At 43.4% G+C, this 17,681-nt stretch overlaps 1 protein-coding gene across 4 annotated transcripts in view; it reads right to left on the bottom strand.

Annotated features, from left to right (window-relative positions):
- CASC4 (cancer susceptibility 4) overlaps positions 1-17,036 on the bottom strand; it is a 123,408-nt gene extending 106,372 nt beyond the window's left edge. For all 4 annotated transcript variants that reach the window (XM_025389717.1, XM_025389719.1, XM_025389718.1 and 1 more), the window contains exon 1: positions 16,303-17,036. In XM_025389717.1, the coding sequence (XP_025245502.1) occupies positions 16,303-16,629 (327 nt within the window). In that variant the 5' untranslated portion in view covers positions 16,630-17,036. The remainder of the gene's footprint in view (positions 1-16,302) is intronic.
- Between the last annotated feature and the right edge of the window lie 645 nt (positions 17,037-17,681).

The raw sequence follows: 17,681 nt of genomic DNA, 5'->3' as shown, positions 1-17,681 counted from the left end.
TCTTTAAGGATTGTGCTAAAACTATTTTATCTACGCTCTATAAATGGAACAACAAAGCCTGGATGATAGCACATCTGTTTACAGCATGGTTTACTGAATATTTTCAGTTCACTGTTGAGATATACTACTTAAAAAGAAGATCCCTTTCAAAATACTACTGCTCACTGACAATGTCCCTGGTCACCCAAGATCTCTGATGAAGATTTACAAGGACATTAATGTTTTCATGTCTGCTAAAACAGCAGCCCATGGAGCAAGGAGTAATTTCTACTTTCAAGTCTTATTATTTAAGAAATACCTTTCATAAGGCTATACCTGTCATGATGTAATTCCTCTGATGGATCTGGGCAAAATAAATTGAAAGTCTTCTGGAAAGGATTCACCATTCTAGATGCCATTAAGAACATTTGTAGAGGCTGGGTGCAGGGGCTCAGGTCTATAATCTCAGCACTTTGGGAGACAGAGACAGGCAGATGCTTGGGCTCAGGAGTTCGAGACTGGCCTGGGCAACATGGCAAGACCCTTGCTCCACTAAAAATAGAAAAATCAGCCAGGTGTAGTGGCTCATGCCTGCGGTCCCAGCTACTCGGAGGCTGAGGTGGGAGGATCACTTGAGCTCAGGGGGTGGAGGTTGTAGTGAGCCAAGATCGCACCACTGCACTCCAGCCTGGGTGACAGATCAAGCCTCTGTCTCAAAAATAAAAATAAAAATAAAAATAAAAACTGTGGCTGGGCACAGTGGCCATTAATTCCATCACTTTGGGAGGCCAAGGCAGGCAAATTTCTTGGGCCTAGGATTTTGAGACCAACCTGGATAACATGGCAAAACTCCATCTCTACAAAAAATACAAAATTAGCCACGTATGGTGGCATGTGCCTGTGGGTCCCAGCTACTCGAAAGGCTAAGGTAGGAGGATCACCTGAGTCCAGGGAGGTCAAGGCTGCATTGAGCCATGATTTGTGCCACTGTACTCCAGCCTGAGTGACAGAGACTGTGTCTCAAAAAAAAAAGAACCTTTGTGATTCATAGAAGGCTAAAATATTAACAGGAACATGAGTTTGGAATAAGTTGATTCCAACTCTCATGAATGATTTTGAGGGGGTTTAAGACTTCATTGGAGGAAGTAACTGCAGATGTGGTACAAATAGCAAGAGACCTAGAATTAGACTAGGCACGGTGGCTTATGCCTGTACTCCCAGTACTTTGGGAGGCCAGGGCAGGAGGATCACTTGAGTCTGGGAGTTTGAAACCAGTCTGGGCAACATAGCAAGACCCTGGCCTATAAACCATTTTTTAAAAATTAGCCGGGAGTGATGGCTTGGGCCTGTGGTCCAGGTACTCAGGAGGCTGAGGTGGGAGAACTGCTTGACCCCAGGAGGTTGAAACTACAGTGAGCTGTGATTGCACCACTGCATTCAGCCTAAGTGACAGAGTAAGAGAGAAAGAGAGAGAACTAGAAATAGAAGTAGAGCCTGGAGGGCTGGGAGCAATGGCTCATGCCTGTAGTCCCAGCACTTTCAGAGACTGAGGCGGGCAGATGACTTGAGGTCAGGAGTTCGAGACCAGCCTGGCCAACCTGGTGAAACCCTGTCTCTACTAAAAATACAAAAATTAGCCAGGCGTGGTGGCTGGCACCTGTAATCTCAGCTACTCGGGAGGCTAAGACAGGAGAATCGCCTGAACCTGGGAGGCGGAGGTTGCAGTGAGCCGAGATCATGCCATTGCACCCCAGCCTAGACAACAAGAATAAAACTGTCTCAAAAAAAAAAAAAAAGTGGAGGCTGAAGATGTGACTGAATTGCTGTAATCTCATGATAAAACTTGAATAGGCCAGGCATGGTGGTTTATGCCTGTAATCCCAGGACTTTGGGAGGTTGAGGTGGGAGGATTACTTGAGATCAGGAGTTCAAGACCAGCCCTAGGGAACATAGCAAGACCATATCTCTACAAAATTTTAAAATTAGCCAGCTGTGGCCAGACACGGTGGCTCACGCCTGTAATCTCAGCACTTTGGGAGGCCGAGGCAGGTGGAACACTTGAGGTCAGGAGTTTGAGACCTAAGTGGCCAACAAAACCCCATCTCTACTGAAATAAAAAAATTAGTCAGGCGTGGCGGCATGTGTCTGTAATCCCAGCTACCCAGGAGGCTAAGGCATGAGAATTGCTTGAATCTGGGAGGCGGAAGTTGCATTGAGCTGAGATCACACCACTACACTCCAGCCTGGGTGACAGGGCGAGACTCTGTCTCAAAAAAAAAAAAAAAAAAAAAAAATTAGCCAGGTGTGATGGCACAAGCTTGTAGTCCTAGCTACTCCAGATGCTAAGGCAGGAGGATTGCTTGAGTCCAGAAGGTTAAAGCTGCAGTGAGCCATGATCATGCCACTGTACTTTAGCCTGGGTGACAGAATGAGACCCTGTCACCAAAAAAAAACAAACAAAAATCCAAGTTATACTTATAAGTCAAACATTTTTTCATTATATCCCCGTGAAGCTAATCCCAAGGTTTTGGTTCTCTTCACTTAAACACTAAATTGAATCAGAAAAATATTTTTGAGTTTCTAAATGAATAAAGTATTATTCTAGATCTACTATAACATGCTTCAAATAAAAGATATATTCTATGTATACTAGAAAGATGAGCTGACAAGCAGTAGTTTTACATCTGAATATTTTAGTTATGTCTTTCAGAAAGGGTAGTGCAATCAGATATGTGGATAATATCTGTGGTAACCTTAGTACATATTTATGCACCCATTGGTTCAAGAACCAGTACAAATTCCTGAATCAATCATCAAATATTTACTGAGTCCAGACATAGAGAATAGTATGAAATATTGTGTTAGATTTATACTAGATTTAGACTACATATATATATATATATATATATATATTTTTTTTTTTTTTTGAGATGGAGTATCGCTCTGTGGCCCAGGATAGAGTACAGTGGTGCAATCTCCACTCACTGCAACCTCCGCCTCCCAGGTTCAAGTGATTCTCCTGCCTCAGCCTCCCGAGTAGCTGGGGCTGCAGGCACCCGCCAGTACACCCAGCTAACTTTTGTATTTTTAGTAGAGACGGGGTTTCACCACGTTGGCCAGGATGGTGTCGATCTCTTGACCTCGTGATCCGCCTGCCTCAGCTTCCTAAAGTGCTGGGATTACAGGCATGAGCCACCGCGCCTGGCCTAGACTATATTTTTATAGTCAAGAAATTCACAGGCTGGGTATGGTAGCTCATGCTTGTAATCCCAACACTTTGGGAGGCCAAGGCCAGCAGATCACTTAAGTCCAAGAGTTCAAGAACAGCCTGGGTGACACGATGAAACCCCATCTCTACAAAAAGATATAAAAATTAGCTGGGCGTGGTAGTGTGCACCTGTAGTCCCAGCTACTTGGGATGCTGAGGCAAGAAGCTCGATTGAGCCTGGGAGGTGGAGGTTACAGTGAGCTGAGACGGTGACACTGCACTACAGACTGGGCAACAGAGTGAGACCCCATCACAAAAAAAATAGGAAAGAAAGAAAATTCACCATATATCACTGGAAGACAAGAAAAAAAATTAGAACCACCAGGTGTGGTGGCTCATGCCTATAATCCCAGCACTTCGGGAGGTCGAGGTGAACAGATCACTTGAGGCCAGGAATTCGAGACCAGCCTTGTCAACATGGCAAAACCCTGTCTTTACTAAAAATATAAAAATTAGCCGGGTGTGGTGGCATGCGCTTGTAGTCCCAACTACTTGGGAGGTTGAGACAGGAGAATCGCTTGAACCCATGAGGTGGAGGTTGCAGTGAGCCGAGATCGTGCCACTACGCTCCAGCCTGGGTAACAGAGCAAGACTCCATCTCAAAAAAAAAAAAAAAAAATTAAATGTGAAAAAGAGAGCCAATCAATGGCTTCCTATTGCCCTTAACATGACTCACAAATATTTTCGCAATCTGAATCCAGTCTTGCAGTGCAACATCAAATATTATCACACTCATTCTAGCTCCCTCATTCCACATAGTGAACTTTTTGTTTGTTTGTTTTGAGATAGGGTCTCACTCTGTTGCCCAGCCTGGAGTACAGTGGCGCTACAATCTTGGCTCCTAAGTTTTTTTTTTTGAGACAGGGTCTCCCTCTGTAGCCCAGGATGGAGTGCACTTGGCATGACCTCGGCTCACTGCAACCTCTGCCTCCGGGATTCAAGTAATTCTCCTGCCTCAGCCTCCCGAGTAACTGGGATTATAGGCATGTAGCACCATACACAGCTGATATCCTGTGCTTTAAAATATGCAATAAAATAAAAATAAAATATGCGACATTCTACATTTGGAACCCTCTTTTCATCTCTCCTGAGCCTCTTATCCCAAACCTCTCACTCAATCTTTGACTCATTAAATCCTGATCTTTTTTTAGGACTCAACTAAAAGTCTCTCAAGAATGTCATCCCTAAACCTCTAAAATAGTTTAGGTCTTACTTCAAGGGTAAGTTCCATAGTCAACGTATACCATATCTGTCTTGTTCACTCGTTCACTATGTGATATGCATGCAGCACAGTAACTGATCCAAAATAGAAACTTGAACATATTTGTTCAATAAAGAAATTAAAATGGGGTTAGAGATGGAAGCAGAGCATATATAAACATTGAGTGGGAAAAGGATAGGATAACCAGGATAAATGGATGTTATTAAAGCTAAAGGGAAGAAGTTTCAGATAGGAGAGATTATCACTACAAAATGCTACAGAGAGTCAAGTTTAAGAGTGAAAATGTGGCCGAGCATGGTGGCTCATGCCTGTAATCCCAGCACTTTGAGATGCTGAGGTAGGAGGATCACTTGAGGCCAGGAGTCTGAGGCTGCAGTGAGCTATGAGAGGCCTTTGTTAATCATCAAATGAGAAAAAATTTTGCCCTAAGTTGAACTTAAATTGGATATAGAAAATTGAAATTGTAAAAGGAAAGCAAATCATTTTATATTAAATAGAAAAAGCTTTGTGGATATAAGTTTTGAAGTCAACCTCAGGGGAAAAATGTAGTTTGGAAAAGAGAAAGAATCAGACATTGAAAGCACCTGAGCAAAAGCTTTGAGGCAACACTGTTCAAAAGAGGAACCACCTGGCCAAAAACAGTGTAAGAAAGTTAAATAAAGTTAATTAAGAACAAGAAAGAGAGCCCTGAAGCACTGTGAGAAACTGAAATTACTGCATGCCCAGCCTGTCCCTAGAGAAAAGCCTGGCCTTTGAATTCAAGGAAACTTTAACTTTCTTTTGAGGAAGAGGCTAACATGGGGAACTTTAAGGTCTTCAACCAAAAATTATAAGGACTAGTTCCTCTTGTTTAATGAGGTCATAAGTCAAAAGGTACTCCCTATCACTTCAGGAGATAGATGCTACATGCCACACTATAAGAACTGTTTGTTTTCCTCTATGGGGTAAGTGAAAGGGAGCTCCTTGAATGTCCTTTTACCTTTTTTTTTGCACAACTAAATCCTAGTCATCATTTTTCAAAAAGCAGCTTGTTTTATGATCTCCATGGAACCTCCTGAGATTACTCAGTCCTTTATCAGGAGAGTAAGAAAAAACAGAGAAATACAAAAATAAGAAAGGGAGACAAAGAAAAGTGAGAACATGTTTTAAAGATCGTTTTAGTGTACAGTACAGTAAGTGCTCAGTATATTTAATAAATTTTTGTCAACTGACTTAATATACTTGGATTTCAATAGAATAATACAAGACTAACTTTCCTCCTTCCTTCCTTTCTCCCTCCCTTTCTTTTCTTTTCTTTCTTCCCTCTCCCTCTTTCTTCCTCTCTCTCTCCCTCCCTCCCTTCCTTTATTCTCTTTCCTTCTCCCCTCCCCGCCTTGCCTCTCTTCTTTTCTTTTTTCCTTTTCTTTCTTTATTGAGACAGGGTCTTACTCTGTTGCCAGGCTAGGGTGCAGTAACACAATTATAGCTCCCTGCAGCCTCAAACTCCTGGGCTCAAGTGATCCTCCTGCTTAAACCTCCCAAGCAGCTAAGACTATGGGCATGTGCCACCATGCCTAGCTTTTTTTTTTTCTTTTTTTTTTTTTGGCTATGTTGCCCAGGCTAGCCTCAACCTCCTGGCCTCAAGTGATCCTCCTGCCTCAGCCACCCAAAGTGCTGGGATTATAGGCATAAGCCACTATACCTAGCCGCAAATTTCTTCAAGATTAGCTACACCAATGCACCCATGAAAGAAAGGAACTATTATTATTAAATGTCAAGCTTCAGGCCGGGCGCGGTGGCTCAAGCCTGTAATCCCAGCACTTTGGGAGGCCGAGATGGGCGGATCACGAGGTCAGGAGATCGAGACCATCCTGGCTAACACGGTGAAACCCCATCTCTACTAAGAAATACAAAAAATAGCCGGGCGAGGTGGCAGCGCCTGTAGTCCCAGCTACTCGGGAGGCTGAGGCCGGAGAATGGCGTGAACCCGGGAGGCGGAGCTTGCAGTGAGCTGAGATCCGGCCACTGCACTCCAGCCTGGGCTACAGAGCGAGACTCCGTCTCAAAAAAAAAAAAAAATAAATAAATAAAAAAATAAATAAATAAATGTCAAGCTTTGTATGGGACAGGACTCTAAATATTTTATTTCATGAATCCTCCTCATTTTATGGGTGAAGAAATACGCTTAAGGAGAGGCAACATAATGGCGGAATGAAAAACTCAAGTCTGTTTGACTCCAAAAGACCTTGTTCTTTCCAGTAAACCATACTGCCACACAATATATATGAGTAGTTATCTAGTCACTTTGGGAGGACTAGGCCAGCGGATCACTTGAGGTCAGGAGTTCAAGACCAGCCTGGCCAACATGGTGAAACACCGTCTCTACCAAAAATGCAAAAATTAGCCGGGTGTGGTGGTGCGTGCCTGTTATCCCAGCTACTTGGAAGGAAGAAGCAAGAGAATTGCTTGAACTCAGGAGGTAGAGGTTGCAGTGAGCTGAGATTGCACCATTGCGCTCCAGCCTGGGCGCCAGAGTGAGACTCTGTCTCAAAAAAAAAAAAAAAAAAAAAAAAAAACAAACATTATCTAGTCAAAAAATCAAATTAACTTTTAAGTATGCATTATGTGTATTTGTCTCTTAGGTCGATGTAACAAAGTACCACAAACTGAATAGCATAAAGCAGAAATGTACTGTCTCACAGTGCTAGAGGACAGTTTTGTAGGCTAGAAGTCCAAAATCAAGGTGTTGCCAAAGCCTCGTTCCCACTGGAGCCTCTAGGGGGAGGCTCCTGGCTTCTGGCTTCTGGCTTCTGGCAGACCTGGGCATTCCTTGGTTTGTGGAAACATAACTCCAGTCTCCACCTTTATCTGTCATGTGGTCTTCCCAGTGTGTCTGTGTGTCTCTGTGTATTCATGCACCTGGTGTTCTCCCTAATCCTGTTTTTTTTTCTTATAAATTAATAGGGGCTACCCTAATCCAGCATGACCTCATTTTAACTTGATCACATCTGCAAACACCCTATTCCCAAAATAAGATAACATTCATGGGTGATTTAGACCTCAATATATCCTTTTACGGGAGACACAACAACCCCGTACATTTTGTAATAGCACTAAGAACTATTTTTCCCACAGGAAAAAATTTAAAACGTAGTCCTTCCTCAAAGAACTTAAAATTTTGTTGAGAAAACAAAGTTCACACACAATAAGCTATTAGTAAAAAACGAACAAAATAAGTTAGTGAAGCTCAAACAATAAATGTAAATGGTGTATAAAGAAGGAAAAGCATGGCTGGGAGCAGTGGCTCACACCTGTAATCCCAGCACTTTGGGAGGCCCAGGTAGGTGGATCACTTGAGGTTAGGAGTTTGAGACCAGCCTGACCAATGTGGTGAAACCCCATCTCTACTAAAAATACAAAAAAAAATTAGCCGGGCATGGTGGTGCGCGCCTATAATCCCAGCTACTTGGGAGGCTGAGGCTGGAGAATCGCTTGAATCTGGCAGGCGGAGGTTGCAGTAAGCCGAGATCGCACCATTGCACTCCAGCCTGGGAGACAAGAGTAAGACTCCATCTCAAAAAAAAAAGAAAATACAAAAGAAGGAAAAGCATGTTCCAAGTCAGAAGTCCCAGGGGGCTTCATAGTGGACATGGATCAGAAGCTGGATAAAAGACTGGTAGAATAGGCTGGGCGTGGTGGCTCACACCTGTAATCCCAGCACTTTGATAGGCCAAGGTGGGTGGATCACAAGGTCAGAAGTTCGAGACCAGCTTGGCCAACGTGGTGAAACTCTATCTCTACTAAAAATACAAAAAAATTTAGCCAGGCATGGTGGTGCGCACGTGTAATCCCAGCTACTAAGGAGGCTGAGGCAGGAGAGTCGTTTAAACCCAGGAAGTGGAGGTTGCAGTGAGCCAAGATTGCATCACTGTACTCCAGCCTGGGTGACAGAGCGAGACTCCATCTCAAAAAAAAAAAAAAAGGCCAGGTGCGGTGGCTCATGCCTGTAATTCCAACACTTTGGGAGGCCGAGGCAGGTGGATCACAACGTCAGGAGATCGAGACCGAGACCATCCTGGCTAACACGGTGAAACCCTGTCTCTACTCAAAGCAGAAAAAAAATAGCTGGGCATGGTGGCAGGCACCTATAGCCCCAGCTACTCGGGAGGCTGAGGCAGGAGAATGGCGTGAACCCAGGAGGCAGAGCTTGCAGTGAGCCAAGATCGTGCCACTGCACTCCGGCCTGGGCGACAGAGCAAGACTCTATCTCAATTAAAAAAAAAAAATTGGTGGAATAAATATACAGAAAAGAGGCAAGAAGCTAAGAGTCAAACAGCAGGAACAAAGGCACAGAAACAGGAATTAACATGATGCAGAAAGGCAGGTGGGAAGGCAAAAGTAAGCAAAACAATTAGCCTGAAATACAATTTAGTGGGTCAGGAGATAGTAAGAGACAAAGGTAGCTAGAGCCACTCTGTGGAAGACCTTAAAGATGAGACAGCAGAATTCTAACCTGATGTAGTCAGTGAGTAATACAGCCACTCTGAAAATAAGGTTTGAGGAAGTTCAGGCTGGCTTCACAGGAGAACTGACTAAAAGAAATGGAGACCAAGGAAAGGGGAGTAGTTAGGGATCTACTAAGTTCTCTATTCTGCAGTCAGAATGACGGTTTTTAAATTCGATCACGTAACTCCTCTGCATGTCGAAGCACTCAATATGATATACTGAACGAATCAAAGACAACACCAAATTTCTAACCTCAGTCTTAAACAATGGTTGCATGGGCATCATTTATAAGGACCAAGATGGTAGGAAAGGGATACTGTTCGGAGGAGTTATCAGTTTTGATTGATTTATGAATAATTTGAGGTAGCAATTACAGTTAAAAGTTGGCCAGATTATGGCTGGCGAGGCAGAGGCAAAGGCAGGAATTATCATGTGCAACATATTAGAACTGTAGAAGGTTGACACTTAAATTATAGAAGAACAGGCAAGCTGAGTCAACTAAGAAACCTATGGGAGGAGTCAACTAAGCCTAACTGGAAATGAACCAAGAAATTGAAAACAAACAAACAACAAAAACAGTCAGACATTCAGGAGCAAAGGGTGAGGCAGGTAGGCTAGAGCTGAGACCAGATCTTGGGCAGGAACACAGAGTCCCATCCTGGAAAAAAGGCAGAAAAGAAATAAGGAAGTAGCTGTAGAATAACAACAGTAGAATAACAATGCATTAAGCACTGTTAAGAATTTTAATCAATTTACTCAAACCTCTCAAGAATAAGAGAGATTACTATTATATTCCAAAATATTCCCCCAAATAACATTTTTTTGTAATATGCTTCTCATCCTCCTTTCTGACACATGAACTTTTCCCCATTCAACTAAAGGCATACGCTGCCTCAGGGAGAATTACGGTTGTTAAAGGGAAAAAAGGTCATTTACTATTCAGCTTCAAACCTCAAAACTGGTGTGTGTGTGTGTGTCTGTGTGTGTGTGTGTGTGTGTGTGTAATAAAACGACAATTTTGAGGACTTTTTCTACATTCTAACAGCTCCTTTTATTTACCAAGAGCTTGACTTGCCCTATACTGAGGAAAGAGAAATAAGGACTTTTCTGATAGAGGAAATAAAAGGCTGTGTGTGTGTGTGTGTGTGTGTGTGTGTGTGTGTGTGTGTGATGGATCTCCCTTGTTCTAAGATGAACTGTGTTTCCCCCAAATTCACATGTTGAAGTCCCAGCCTCCAGGATCTCAGAATGTAACTGTATTTGGAGACAAGGTCTTTAAAGTGCTTAAGTTACAGTGGGTCTAATCCAGTATGACTCATATCCTTTTAAGAAGAGGAAAAAGACACCAAGGATGTGTGCATACAGAGGGACTATCATGTCACAATAAAGCAGCAAGAAGGTTGCCATCTGCAAGCCAAGGAGAGAAGCCTCAGACAAAAACAACCCTGCTGTCACCTTGGTCTTAGACTTCCAACTTTAAAAAATGTGAGAAAATAAATTTCTGCTGTTTAAGCCACCTAGTCTGTGGCATTTTGTGATGGCAGCCCTAGCAAACTAATCTACCCCTCCAGGCTGAAACCCTTTAGAGGGAAGGTTATAAAATAAGGAAGTTTGAGGGAATCTCAGAGAAGTGGGGGTTGTTTCTCACTTCTTTGGACAAGACAGTAGCAACTTAAAGCTCCCTTAAAGAATTTCTATGTTCAAGGCCAGATGTAGTGGGTCACACCTGTAATCCCAGCACTTTAGGAGGCCGAGGTGGGCAGATCACTTGAGGTCAGGAGTTAAAAACCAGCCTGGCCAACATGGTGAAATCCCGTCTCTACTGAAAAATAAAAAATTAGCCAGGCATGGTAGCATGCTCTTGTAGTCTCAGCTACTCAGGAGGATGAGGCAGGAGAATCACTTCAGCCTGGGAGGCGGAGGTTGCAGTGAGCTGAGCTTGCGCCACCGCACTCCAGCCAGGGTGACAAAGTGAGGCTCCATCTCAGAAAAAAAAAAAAAAACAAAAGAATTTATATGTTTAGTAGCCCAGGTAATAAACTGGAAGTGACAGAATGGCATAATAATGTGGAAGAAACCAAATATCACCTTTCTGATTCCTCTGGAGAAAGGATTCCTTGATTTCCAAAAATAACCTTATAGTAGCAATGAGCTACTATACTCGGTTTCTTTTTTTTTTTTTTCTGAGACAGAGTCTTACTCTGTTGCCCAGGCTGCAGTGGCACGATCTTGGCTCACTACAACCTCTGCCTCCCAGTTCAAACAATACTCCTGCCTCCGCCTCCCAAGTAGTTGGGATTACAGGCGCCCCCAACCATGCCTGGTTAATTTTTTTTTTTTTTTTTTTTTTGAGATGGAGTCTCGCTGTTATCCAGGTTGGAATGCAATGGTGCAATCTCGGCTCACTGCAACCTCTAACTGCCAGGTTCAAGCAATTGTCCTGCCTCAGCCACCTGAGTAACTGGGACTACAGGTGCATGCCACCCTACCCGGCTAATTTTTTGTATTTTTAGTAGAGACGGAGTTACACTATGCTGGCCAGGCTGGTCTCAAACTCCTGACCTTGTGATCTGCCTGCCTCGGCCTCCCAAAGTGTTGGGATTACAGGCATGGGCCACCGCGTCTGGCCCAATTTTTGTATTTTTAAGTAGAGATGGGGTTGCACCATGTTAGTCAGGGTGGTCTTGAACTCCTGACCTCAAGAAATCCACCGCCTTGGCCTCCCAAAGTGTTGGGACTACAGGCGTGAGCCACCATGCCCAGCCGCAGACCTTGGTTTCTAACACCATTCTCCAATAAAAGGAACCAGGGCTCCTTGGAGAAATGGATGACTCTAGGACTGGAGTAGGAAATGTATAAGATAGACCTAGAGCATCTGAAAGTACCAAAAAGTAAGAAAAGGGTATGTCACAATGAAACTGGGTGTAGGGTATGTGGAAGTTCGCTGTACTTTCTGGCACTATAAAAGTAAAAAGGGGATACAGGAGTTAATGAAGGAGCTCTCCAATGGCCAGATCTGGAACAATTTGAGCAACAAAAAATAAACTAATATTGGATTATAAGCCAAAGTATAAGATAAATATCCTTGAGTCCATACTGAGATAAGTGAATTATTAAGTTAATAAATGAGGGAGAAGAGACAAATTTCCTGTGCAGAAGAATTCCATATAGTTTATGTTGATACTCTGCCCTTAAGGAGGAAAAACATAACTATCCACTCATTAAGTGAGGGTGAACATACTTTCTTCCAAAGTGTACAGTATGGAAACAGATTTTTTTTTAAGAGTACCTTGTAGTGGAGAAACTTGACAAGCACTATCTCATGCCAGGTGATCGAGGTTAACATCAGCAGTGATAAATCATTTTGAAAAACATACCCATGATGTGATGTGTTGAGACTAGTACTTTACTTCTGTGGTCTTTGTCCCAAAACCCATAACCGCAGTCTAATCCTGAGAAAAGACTCAGACAATTCCCAATTGAGGGACATTCTATAAAACACCTAATCAGTAATCCTTAAAATTGTCAAGATCATCAAAAACAAGAAAAGGTCTAAAAAACAAGAAAAGACTGAAAAGAAGCTTAAGGAGACATAACGTCTAAATGTAACGTAGTACCCTGGATGAGACCCTGGAATTAAAGAAGGACAGCAGGAGAAAACTGAAGAAATCTGAATAAAGTATGGACTTTCATAACAAGGTATCAATACTGGTTCATTAATTGTGACAAATGCATCATACTTAAGTAACATGTTAATAATAGGGAAGACTGGGTGTGGGGTATATAGAAACTCCCTGTACTATCTTTGCAATAATTTTCCAGACCTAAAACTGTTAAGTGGCCAGGTATGGTGACTCACACCTATAATCCCAGCACTTTAGAAAGCCAAGGCAGGAGGATCAGTTGAGGCCAGGAATTGGAGACCAGCCTGGGCAACATAATGAGACCCTCATGTCTACCAAAAAATTAAAAATTAGACCAGCATGGTGGAATGCACCTACAGTCCCAGCTACTTGGGAGGCAGAGGTGGGAGGATTGCTTGATCCCAGGAGTTTGAGGCTGTAGTAAGCTATCATCGCACCACTGCTCTCCAACCTGGGTGACAAAGCAAGACCCTGTCTCAAACAAAGAAAGAACAACAACGACAACAAAAAATCCCTGAAAAACTGTTAAGTTTAAAAGACAGAGACCAAGTTTAAAAGACTACCCTTTCTACTAAGCAGCTCAGAGAGTCCTCATTAACCCCAAGAACAGACATTCACAAGCAGCCCAAGAAAGTTGTTACAGACAGCTCAAAATACAGAAGTGGCACACCAAGTGCTGTGGCACACACCTGGAATCCCAGCATTTGGTGAGCCCAAGGCAAGAAGATCACTTGGAGCAAGGAGTTTGAGACCAGCCTGGGCAACATAGCGACACCTTATCTCTACAAAACTAAAAAAGAAAAAACTTTTAAAAATATACAGAACTGACATTCAGTAAGAGATACAGTCTTGCGAGCCAACTGCATAAAATATTAGCCAAACACTTAAAAGTAGTTAAAGATACCCAGGGCAATATTTCCCAAACTAGTGTGCTTTGCTATATTATTCTGTACCATAATAGGTAAGCCATGAAAATAGTAACCTGTGATCAAATAAACTAAACAAGACTGAGTTAAACAAAATTGAATAGGCTTCTTTATTAATGGATTTCTCAGAGCTTTTATATTCCAGCAGACATTATGAATTCCAAGAGGAGGATACACTAACATTTCCCTCCAGAAGAGGTTTTCTTTTTTTTCTCCTCACCACCCTAAGAAATATTACAAGAAGAGTATTCTGTTTAACACTACTTTGGAGAATACTGCTCTCAGGGGAGAGCAAAGCCTCAAGAATAGAGTCTCTTACTAGGTGACTGGAAAGAAAAAATAAATCCAGCAAAGAATATAGTGAAGAAGATAAAACTGGAGAGTCCAATATTACAAAAGCAAGAAAGGAAATGGTTTCCAAATAGCTAGAGACAATCAACAGGACCAAACGACTGAGAGGTCAAATAGAGTAAGAATAAAAATGTTCTTTGGTTTTGACTAGGAATACCGCCATTTGTGACCTTCAAGATAATAGTTGCAGAAAAGGAGAGGAAAGAAAGATGGCAGACTTTTTAAGATTAGGATGGGTATGAAAAAAGAGGTAGATGGAACATTTGTAGACCATTGATAATTTGACTTTAGCAACGAAAGTGAAAAAACAAATGTGTTGATTGGAAGAAAGGAATATATAGATTTTTTTTTTCTTTACTTAGAACAGGGGACACCCACATCCTGTTGAAGGTAAAAAGTGAAACAAACTGAGACTGACAGTGCAGTAGAGCTGGGCAAGGTGGTGCACAACTGCAGTCCCAGCTACTCAGAGGCTGAAGCAGGAAGATCACTTGAGCTCAGGAGTTCAATGCTGTAGTGCATCATGCCTGTGAAGAGCTACTGCTCTCAAGCCTGGGCAACATAGTGAGACCTTGTCTCTTTTTTTTTTTCTTTTTTTTCTCTTTATTATACTTTAAGTTTTAGGGTACATGTGCACAACGTGTAGGTTTGTTACATATGTATACATGTGCCATGTTGGTGTGCTGCACCCATTAACTCATCTCTTAAAAAAAAAAAGGCTGGGCGTGGTGGCTCATGCCTGTAATCCCAGCACTTTGGGAGGCTGAGGTGGGCAGATCACTTGAGGTTGGGAGTTCAAGACCAGCCTGACCAACATGGAGAAACCCCTTCTCTACTAAAAATACAAAATTAGCCACATGTGGTAGCACATGGCTATAATCTCAACTACTCGGGAGGCTGAGGCAGGAGAATCACTTGAACCTGGGAGGCGGAGGTTGCAGTGAGCTGCGATCACGCCATTGCACTCCTGCCTGGGCAACAAGAACAAAATTCCGTCTCAAAACAAACAAACAAAGTCCAATGGCTGAAAGAATAGAATCAAGAGTATTAATTACTACAAGAGACTTTCCTTTGAGACCAGAGAGAAGAATGTGAATTGTAATGCTTAACCATTCTAAGTAGGAAGACCTTATTTTAATACTGCAACCTTTCATGGATTTCTACCTACTGTGCCCAAGAGTTTTTCAGTCTTTAGAGTTAAGCATGTAGCGCATATAAATTTATTGATTCCTTGACCCTATCAGAGCATGTCTATGTTATTATGGTGAAGAGGAGGGGGTTATAGGGAGGCACTTAGCTGAGGGCCTTAATCTTCCTGAAATAAGAAAGCAAGGTAGAGGCTGTCAACAGGAATGTTAGAAGCTCACAGAGAGTTTATAATTACTTACCCGTAAGTGATTTTCATATGCAAAGTAAAACTTGTAATTATAATGGGCATTTACACACAAAAATGTGAAGATTACCAAAGAAGTGTATAGAAAGGCATCTACTATCCTGCCCAGAAATTTTCATAACTCTACTATACCTACAGAAGTTGCATGTCATAAATTATTAATATAGTTACCAATGAGCTAATGAAAACAAGGATTTAGTAGCAAGTATGATTACAGTTCAATTTTAAACTTTTTATATTTAAAACTTTGTATAGTTTTCCATTTGCATAAAACACCAACCCTAATAGCTACTTAGCTATACAAAATTTCATTCTATTTTCTTTCAATGAAGACACTGACATGACATTCCATTGCTTAAAATTTATTTTTAGATTCTAATCTTTTGGCTAATTCCATTAACAATTCCAACTGAGTACATAATGATTGATCAACTATGTCCAAGACACAAGTGTGGCTCACATATAGCTCGAGGGCCCATCTATCATAACATTTTGATCACAAAAAGGCAGTCATAGCTCATTATTTATTCAATACATCACCCTGTAGAGATTTTAAAAGTTACACAGCTGAAAAAATATATGGTGACTACCATAGGGTAGAGGAGTCGGGGGCAGCTTCGTTCTTTAAATAACGAAATTAATATTGTTCAGTGTGCACGGAATAAAAATGAGACAATAACCACACCAAACCTGGCAGTCGCCAGATTTGTGTGTCTTTGAAGCTAAGGGGGCCACATAGGCCAGATGATTACTATTGACAGCTCACCAGCTGAGCTCAGAGAATAGGCAGCATCTGCACACAGCCCACTCTTGAGAACCAGAATTTACAGTCATTTTTGTCTGGCAGGGACCAGAGAACATGGCACTGATAAACCGGGAAAAGTCTGACAGAAACACGGTTGTTGGGGGTGAAAGGAGCCTTCAGGACTGCAATATTGGAAGGGATAAGACAACCGCTAGCGGATTAACATCCCGCCCCAGACCCCGGACAAAAAAGAAACTATGGGGGTTGAAGAGAAAGGGGTCGTCCTTACCTTGTCATCCTCGCATCTCTTCCCCAGGCCCTCTCTGGCCTGCAGCCGGCTGCTGAGGCGGCCGTAGTCGGCCTCCTTCTGGTCAATCTGTTTCTTGTGCGTGTCCACCAATAGCAAGAGGTCCGAATTGCGCTTTTCCAGGCGCCCGCGGGCCACTTCGGTGCGCTGGACCTGGCCCTGCAGCTCGGCCACCTCCTCCTGAAGCAGGACGTGGCGGGAGGAGATGCTCCAGTAGTTGAAGGCGAGGACGACGATCACCACCAGTAGCACCACCAGCACGAGAGAGGGCAGGCGGCCAGCCCGCCGGTTGGCCCCGAAACCCACCATGGGGCCAAATCGGGCTGTATCCTAGGGGCCTCGCCGCAGACACCTGCAGGCAGAAGCCCAGGCCTCGGCTGGAGTTACCCGGGGGACACGGCCCCAGGGCCGGCCGAGGGAGGAGGCGGGCTTATCCGTCGGCGGCAAGCCGGAGAAGGGGGCGGGGCCGCAAGCCGCAGGTCCCTCCCCGCCCCCTTCCTCAAATCAGGCCAAAACGCGTTCCGGAGGCTTTGAACTCGACCCCGCACCTGCCAGAGGGAACCGGGAGAACCCAGCTGCCCGCGCCCCGAACCCAACACCTCACGGTTGGGAGGCGGGGAAAAAAACCGGAAGGGGGCGGATTTACTCTGGCCCCACCCACTGGCTGGGGCCGAGTCGTCTAGGGGACCATTTCCGAGTTTCCGCCGACACCCCCTCTTGTCGCGAGAACGTTGCTTCATCTCGTCTCCCTGCAGTCCTCTCTCGCGAGATTTTTCTCTGTCACGTAGGTTGTTGTGTTAATGTTGGCGGTCTCAGATGGCTCAGGTACCTGGGTCGGAGTCCTTTCTGTTCTTACCTACTGGACTCCCTTGATTCAAGGTCTAGGGAGTTCCTGCCCTACACTGGCCCTCGCGAAAATATTTGTCTTTGAGGACGTCTGGGGCTGCGACCGCGGAATAGAAAAAAATAGTAGGTGAGCTGCAGCCAAAAAACGGCAACTAGAAAGGTTTTGTACTTGCTTCTGTAGAAGGGGAATTTCTCTTTTGTGCTAATGATGTGGAAAGAAAAAACAAAAAGACCGTAAAATAGCGATGCCCTAAACATAATGAAGAAAAGCGGGAGAAACCAAGCTTTAGGACTGAAAGGGGTGGTGCCAGTCTCGTTTCCAAGGTTACTGCTTTCGCGAACCGAAAGAATTTCAGAATGTGGCGAGCTCCAGTTTTTAAACGCACCGCTGCTTTTGCCTCAGCTGGGCTTCCAAACAGAAAGTCCAGAAGCTGCCTTCGATGAATCGTAACTAATGCACTGTTACTGACAGCGAACACATTCTGGGTTAGAAATAAGAGCTCTAACAAATTGTT

This window comes from Theropithecus gelada, chromosome 7a (assembly GCF_003255815.1).
Source record: "Theropithecus gelada isolate Dixy chromosome 7a, Tgel_1.0, whole genome shotgun sequence".
NCBI classification, from domain to species: Eukaryota; Metazoa; Chordata; class Mammalia; order Primates; family Cercopithecidae; genus Theropithecus; species Theropithecus gelada.
Note: the sequence above shows the minus strand (reverse complement) of the source record. Positions and strands in the feature narration are given on the sequence as shown.